At 39.8% G+C, this 7,190-nt stretch overlaps 1 protein-coding gene across 3 annotated transcripts; it reads left to right on the forward strand.

Moving 5' to 3' along the window:
- Positions 1-302: 302 nt before the first annotated feature.
- Positions 303-6,937, forward strand: TEX30 (testis expressed 30). 3 transcript variants are annotated; one of them, XM_020881942.2, is made up of 6 exons: positions 303-416; positions 3,508-3,581; positions 4,066-4,296; positions 5,054-5,105; positions 5,611-5,816; positions 6,466-6,937. In XM_020881942.2, the coding sequence occupies exons 2-6, from the start codon at positions 3,567-3,569 to the stop codon at positions 6,637-6,639; spliced, it is 678 nt and encodes a 225-aa protein (XP_020737601.1). In that variant the 5' UTR covers positions 303-416; positions 3,508-3,566; the 3' UTR covers positions 6,640-6,937. The 3 variants fall into 3 exon arrangements, with proteins under 3 accessions (XP_020737601.1, XP_070327534.1, XP_070327533.1); XM_070471432.1 differs by lacking the exon at positions 303-416 and adding an exon at positions 2,818-2,906; XM_070471433.1 differs by lacking the exon at positions 3,508-3,581.
- Positions 6,938-7,190: the final 253 nt, after the last annotated feature.

Here is a 7,190-nt window from a genome sequence, read left to right on the forward strand (position 1 = left end):
CAACAAAGTCCTATTAGATATGATACAATATGGGCGGAATCTTCTTTTTCTGATCACGCGGCATGCGGTGTCTTAATTTTATGGCCGGTGCAACTGCTAGAAGGGAATGGCTGGGACGCCGAAGGATCCTGAGAGAGGAAGTCGGGGGTGAGGCAGCGAGGGGAGGCGGCCAGGCAGCACCCGCTGCGGGGGGGGCAGCAGACGCCGCCACAGCACCGGCGGCAGGGGCGGGAAAACTCCCGCTCCCAGCCTGCCCCGCGCGCCGGCTCGCGCGCCTGAGGGGCGGGGCGTGCGCGCGCCTGCGCTGTAGCGGGACGCGCTGGCGGGCGCGGCGAGGCGGTCCCTTCGAGTGTGGTAGTTTGCTCCCTGAAGGGAGTGAGGACGGTTAGGTGCTGCCGGCCACTTCCCCGTCCCTGGTAAGTGCGGCGGCTGTGGCGGCGGCGACGGCAGCGGTCGGGGCTGCGACTTGGGAATGGCTTCCGAGGGCTTTCCGCGGTCCCGCCAGCGGCGTTTCGGGCTCGCGGCCGTCTCCCCTCGGGGGCTGTTGGGCGGCTCGGTGAGGCGTGAGGCGTCGGTTAGGTCCCGCGGGCCGCGGCCGCTGGGGCTTCGGCCGGCCGGTCAGGAGGCTCCGAGAAGGAACGGTGCGGACGGGGCGAGCTGGGCACCGGCGGCCTCCGAGCGGGGAGGGTCTCCCGGGCGCCGGCCACCGTGCAGCCCCGACGGGCGGAATCGGCCGGTCCTTGGGCGCCTTTGGGTTCCCAACCCCGGGAAGCCTGGCCTCGAGTTTCTGCCCTTGTTCCGTTTTTGTCGACGCGGCTCGGACCCGCGACCCCCCTGGAGGACTTGAAGTCTGACGGTTGCCATTGCGTTTGCCTCGCAATTTCCAGCGTTCCCCCCGGACGAGGCGGATAACGCACGAACGTTTTTTTCCAACTGCAAGTTAAGGGGTGGTGGCATCCGATCATCCGGCTTCGGATGTGATCTCTGTCGCATCCTGACGGCGGTAGTCACACAAATCACTCTTGAAAGCGCCCACAAGCGTGGGCACGCGGGTCCAGACGGTGAACCGTCGCAGCCTCTCTCCGAAGTTGGTGGCGTTTGCTGCTTTTGAAGACAGCGAGGCGGAGCCAGGCTCCAGCCCCGCCGCCCCTTCTGACCCGCTAAACCCGAGATTGATAAGCTAGAGCAGGTCGGGATTAGATCCTGGTGCCGGCTCACTGTTGCCCCTGTAGTCTAGCACGTGTGTGCACTGTTGGCAAGGACAGACTGTCATGCATGACAGTGGCATTTGCCAGGAAAAAAACAAAAAAAACCACGAACACCCCACGTGTTGAGGAATAGTAGAGCATTCTAGGTTAAGAGAGTGGGTTGAGGACGTGTATCTAGTTTTACTTCCTGAAATCTCACTAAAAGTACTGTAAAGGGAATTTCAAAAAGACACAAACCCACAGAGCTAAAGAAAATGGGAAAGAAATAATAGCAGTAAACTCCTGGGCTCCAGAAAGCAAGTGTCGTAGCAGATTAGCTGAATTTCTAAACCAGCAGAGGGAAAACTGTGGAACAATTATATATATATAAAGAAAATCTTCAAAATGTGCAGAAATTGGCAGCACTGGACACTTTGGGAGCTGGCAATGAAAGGAATGGTGCTGCGGATGGATGTGGAGGGCTCAAATAAAGACCACTTAGTTGAAGTCTGTCTGAGAAGTCATTCGATAGCAAGCTCTCCTTCCCCGTTTCACACTGGTAGGATACTGCTGCTCTCACACCAGGAGACTGGAGGCTCTTCTCTTGAGAACATAAAACGGGATCTTTGAACCTGGGAACCCCAGGCACAATTATGAGGCTACATTTATGAAAACAGACAGTGAAGGCTGAAGCCCTTCATCCTCCTCCAGTTTAAATCCCAGAACTTTTTGCAGCCGGTCTAATACCTTTGAGGCTCTGTATGAGAATTGTACACACACACGTAAAGGGAAGGATCTGTACAATAAATTAGTCACAGTGATGGCTTCTGAGAAGGGAAAGGAACTTTGTGGCTGTGGGAAAAAATGTGAAGAGACTTAACTATTCACACATTTTTATTCTTTTAAAATAATGTACCATGTGCATATATTGCCTATTCAAAAATGAAATGTATTTCTTAAATTCAAATGAATACACCCTTTGAGACAAGAATTTATAGATATGTCTACACATGTGTAAAATAATGTTAAGTACAGTGCTACTCATTGCAGTATTGCTTTAGCAAAGGATTGGAAACAGTCTCAATTTTCATTAATAGATGGTTGGTAAAATAAATTTTGTACAACCCTCCCTTGGAATATTTTGTAGTCATAAAAAAACAATGAGATAAGCTCATTGTATAAAAAAAGTAATCACAAAGATATATGTTGGGGAGGAGGTTCAGAAAAAATATATCACTAGTTTTATAAAAAGATGTGTGTATGTATATATGTATATAAAACATCTGGAAGATAAGCAGAATATTGATTGCCTTTGAAGAGGGGATCTGGATGGTAAGACAAAAGTGGAATTACGGAGAGACTTTTCAACGTATATTTTTGTACCTTTTGAACATGTTACTCAGTGAATAAACTAGTAAATGTTAATAGAAAAAAAATTGATGAAGATCCTGATGTTAAGCATATCCTGAACAACAAAAGATCTCTTACTACAGGAAAGAATACTGCGTAACAATCCTGAAATCTTAGTGGCTCACAGCATTTCATGCCCTTGATTCTTCAGGTAGACATTTCATGGTTCTTCAGTGGTTTAGATGTTGATTGGCCTAGGCTGGACTCCAGACTTCAGTTTTGAGTTCAGATCTGCTCCATGTATCTTCATTGTGGAACCCGGGCTGAAAAAGCAAAAATAGGTGGAGTGTACTTTTCTTGGGGCTGAAGGTGAGAGCTTAAGAGCACTTCTGGAAATTTGCCATGCTTCAGCTCAGAAGTGATGCATTGAAACATCTTTTGGTTAAAGCAAGTCACATAGTCAAGCCCAAAGGCAATAGTGTGGAGATTTACATTCTGTCTCCTGGGAGGTATCTGCAGTCTCAGGACAAAGGATGTGGATGTATGCTTCTGTGGCAGGGTAGAGGGAAGAGTTGGGACCAGTAAAGACGAAGGAAATGGGTTAATAGAAAGATGCTGTGAAATTAGGTTGAAGATAGTTGGTTGAGAATAAAGATGCTTAGGAAAAATACATGTTTTATGCACCAAGATATAGCATCCTACTTTGATACAAGTTTTCTTACAGAATGCACATTACCGGTATCACATTGACTTTATCTTAGATGGCATCTTAGATGCCAGCCCCACACCTGGCCCTGTAACCAATTCTGAATGGCCATAGGAATGAAAATAAATAATGTACATGTAAAGATATCAGTTCTTAAAGTAGTTATAAATGTCTTTATTTTAGCTACTAAATGTGTTCATTCATAGTTCTTGTATCATATCCATGTCTGCCAACCCACCTTTCACAATAGAATCTTCTTTTCAGGGAGATGTCCTTTGCTTCTCAGATGTAATGCACTTTAAGTTTGTTATTCAACAGTGAAAATGAGTCATACAGAGGTAATACATATTTTCATACATTCTGCATCTTCAAGATTCCTTTTTTTATTTTTTTTTGTAATCATATGGCTTCAGAATAATTTTCTTATTTTCAGCTTATACTGTGAGAGACAGTATAGCATTAGTGGTTAGGAGTGAGAACTTTGGAGCAGACTGCTTGAATTTGGATCTTGACTAGTGGATATATAACCTTGGGCACATGATGTAATGTACTGTGCCTCAGTTTTCTCATCTCTAAAACGGAAACTGTAACAATACTTACCACAGAATTCTTAGAAAGGTTAAATGAGTTAATACATAAAGAGCAGTTATGATAGTACCTTACACACAATAAGTACTTAAATATAAATTATTATTAATATTGCTTTTTATTTTGAGGCTGTGACTTGAATCATTTGTATCACAGAACAAACCTGTATAGTTATTCATTTGTCTGAATAGGCAAGGAAGTAATTTTTGATCCCTGTATTCTCTTGAATTCCAGGTAAAATTAAAAGTACCTTTTGGAAATAAATTGCTAGATGCTGTTTGTTTGGTACCTAACAAGAACTTAACATATGGAGTCATTCTTACACATGGAGCATCAGGAGATATGAATCTCCCTCATTTGACGTCACTGGCATCCCATCTTGCCTCTCATGGGTTTTTTTGCCTGAGGTTTACCTGTAAAGGCCTTAATATTGTACATAGAATTAAGGCATATAAATCAGTTTTGGTAAGAAAATTTCTTTATATTTACTTACAACAATTCTATTTTTTAAATGCACAGTAAATTGACAAATTGTATTAGTCATTTAGTTTAATTTTTAAAACAATAATGAATATTCTTAGAAACTCAACAGTATGTGAAGTCTGGGTAGTGGTCAGATTGCTCTCTTTTGCCATCAGTTTCTATAGGGATGAGTGCTTACATCATAGATGTTTCCATGATACTGCCAAGGCATCTACTTATGATGTAATTTTCTTCTTGGAATTATATAACTTAAGCATATACAGTTCTAGACAGTTCGCCTCATATGCTGTGAGTGTACAATGCTTTCCATATTGGAAACAAATCCCTGAATGAAACCTGAAATTTCTTTTAATCGAAATTACTTCAAGCATGCTAAGTTTTTCAGAGCTTTAAATTAGATGTTAGTTGTAGTATTATCAGATTTTGCCTTAGTTGGAAGCTTTTAACTGGCTCTTTTTTCCCTCCAAAATTTTTTCTTTAAAAATGTTTCAGTTTTAGACAGTATTTTTGTTTTTTTCACATATTTGCGTGTATTACCCAATATATGACTTGATAGTGAAGGCATGACCAGAAGAGCAAAGAACTGGTTACCTCTTCCAAGTAGAATCCCTTAAAATTTTGTGGTTGTCTTTGTAAAAGTTTTTATACACTTTAGTAATGATGAGAAATAATGTGTTGGTTTTTCCAGTGGAATATTTCATAGGAGAAGAATTGATGGTTTTTTGGTTGATTTTTCTAGAATTACTTAAAGACCTCAGGAGAATACAAACTTGCAGGTGTTTTCCTTGGAGGTAAGTTGCAATACTTGTGAATACTTGTTTTAAAATCTACTTATATTAATACAGGAATAGGTAATCAAGAGTTAAAATTAATGACAGGAATAGAGTTAAGGACTTTTTGTTTTGTTTTGGTAAGTCACTTCCAGGTATAACATCAAGGTACTTTAATATTTAAATTGAATTTAAGCCTTATACATACGTATTATAACCCAAAGACGTCTTCTTTGATTATATTCCTGAATCATCCTCTGAACTGATTGCTTCACAAGGTTTGTCTTTACATCTTTAAGTATTCTTTCAATAAAAAATTATTCTTTTTTTTAGATTTGATTTAGGATCAGTTTTTAGCTCTTCACAAGTCTGTGGATATTGTGGCTTGTTAATTGCCACCTTCTGTTGGTTAAGTATTGATAAGCAGTATGATGGATGCATAGTAAATTAAATCTGCCGTTATCATCACTACTACTTCATGTGAATGTCTGTTTTTCAAACTGAACTTGATTTTTATTGATTTTAGGTCGTTCAATGGGCTCAAGAGCAGCTGCTTCTGTTCTGTGTCATATTGAGCCTGATGATGCTGATGATTTTGTTCGAGGTCTCATTTGTATTTCCTATCCACTGCACCATCCAAAACAGCAGCATAAACTTAGAGATGAAGATCTCTTTCGTATAAAAGATCCTGTACTGTTTGTGTCAGGCTCAGCAGATGAAATGTGTGAAAAGGTGATTATGACTTGCTGTTTGTGTGAATGACAGAGAATGAAAGAAACATCTTGGGAACAAGATGCTACCAGCAACATTCATTCTCTTTAAAAAGATGCTGATTTTACTATGCTCCTTTTGTGTCTTTGTTACCCTATGACTGAGGGGAACCTAAAACTATAAGCATACTGACAATATTCAACCCCTTACAGTTAGTTGATAAATGGATTAACTCTTACTTAGCAAATCAAAGGATTAATATCTGAATCTTGTGAATTTGAGATTACTAGACTGTATATTTGTTTTATCATTTCAACATTTAAACAGATCTTCAAATTTGTTATAAAATTGACTCTTGAGGAAAAGTAACATGTACGTATTACTAAATGTTAGTGTCTTTTCCAGAATATATAATTTTCTTGGGAAAAATATTTTTTAGAAGAATTTTTTTGACTTGTCAAGAATGAATGCTTGATCTGTTCTGTGGTGTTGCTATGTGTAAGAAATCTGTAGTCACTTCTTGCACAATCCATTGCCTCAGAAGTTATCTGTAAAGTAGGTTTTAATATTTAGTGAATGGATGCCAAGTATAGGTGGGGTAGGAGAGAGTAAATCTTTATGAAACACCAATAGGGTATTAGTCTAGTATCATCTTCTTTTTTCCTTTTAGAACTTGTTGGAGAAAGTGGCACAGAAAATGCAAGCTCCTCATAAAATCCACTGGATTGAGAAGGCAAATCATTCCATGGCAGTGAAAGGACGGTCAACAAATGATGTTTTCAAAGAAATAAATACACAAATTTTGTTTTGGATCAAGGAAATCACTGAAACGGACAAGAAATAATGGTCTATGAGTTAAAGACTATGTTATTTTGAATACAGATACAGTTAATTTGTTAAAGAAGAGCATACTTCTCAGCATTATGAGATATATTTCAGATTATTTAATGTTCTTTCATGTTCCCCCATTTTTAACACATTTTAATTGTGAAATTAATGTTCTCTATAAAATGTCTCTTGAAAGTACTGGTATAGTTGTATAAAGATGATGTACAAATATTGAAGGTGGTCTAAATATAATTTATTTTCTTTAATATAGTTAAGTTTTGAAAAATTAAATGTTGAATTTTGTTACGACAGAACTTTTGTCTTATTGCTGTGCAGCTCACAAAGTGCTCTTAATTGTGCAGAGCAGTGTCATCTTTATGAAGGAAAAACAATGCTTTAGTAAATCTAGTCAGTTTTATAGAATGTATACACCTAAGTCACCTAATCTTTTATTAAATCCCAAGGGATAGATGAAGATACATTTTCAAATATGGGGATGCTGAACATTGTTTTTAGAATAAAGTAACAACTTTTATTGAATAAATGTTTACTGAAGGTCTGTTACAG

Source organism: Odocoileus virginianus, chromosome 8, assembly GCF_023699985.2.
Source record: "Odocoileus virginianus isolate 20LAN1187 ecotype Illinois chromosome 8, Ovbor_1.2, whole genome shotgun sequence".
Classification (NCBI taxonomy): domain Eukaryota; kingdom Metazoa; phylum Chordata; class Mammalia; order Artiodactyla; family Cervidae; genus Odocoileus; species Odocoileus virginianus.

Coding starts and splice junctions, on each gene's coding strand:
- TEX30 (XM_020881942.2), top strand. Junction 4,297..5,053: donor AGGCATATAAATCAGTTTTG/GTAAGAAAATTT, acceptor TGATTTTTCTAG/AATTACTTAAAGACCTCAGG. Junction 5,106..5,610: donor TGCAGGTGTTTTCCTTGGAG/GTAAGTTGCAAT, acceptor TATTGATTTTAG/GTCGTTCAATGGGCTCAAGA.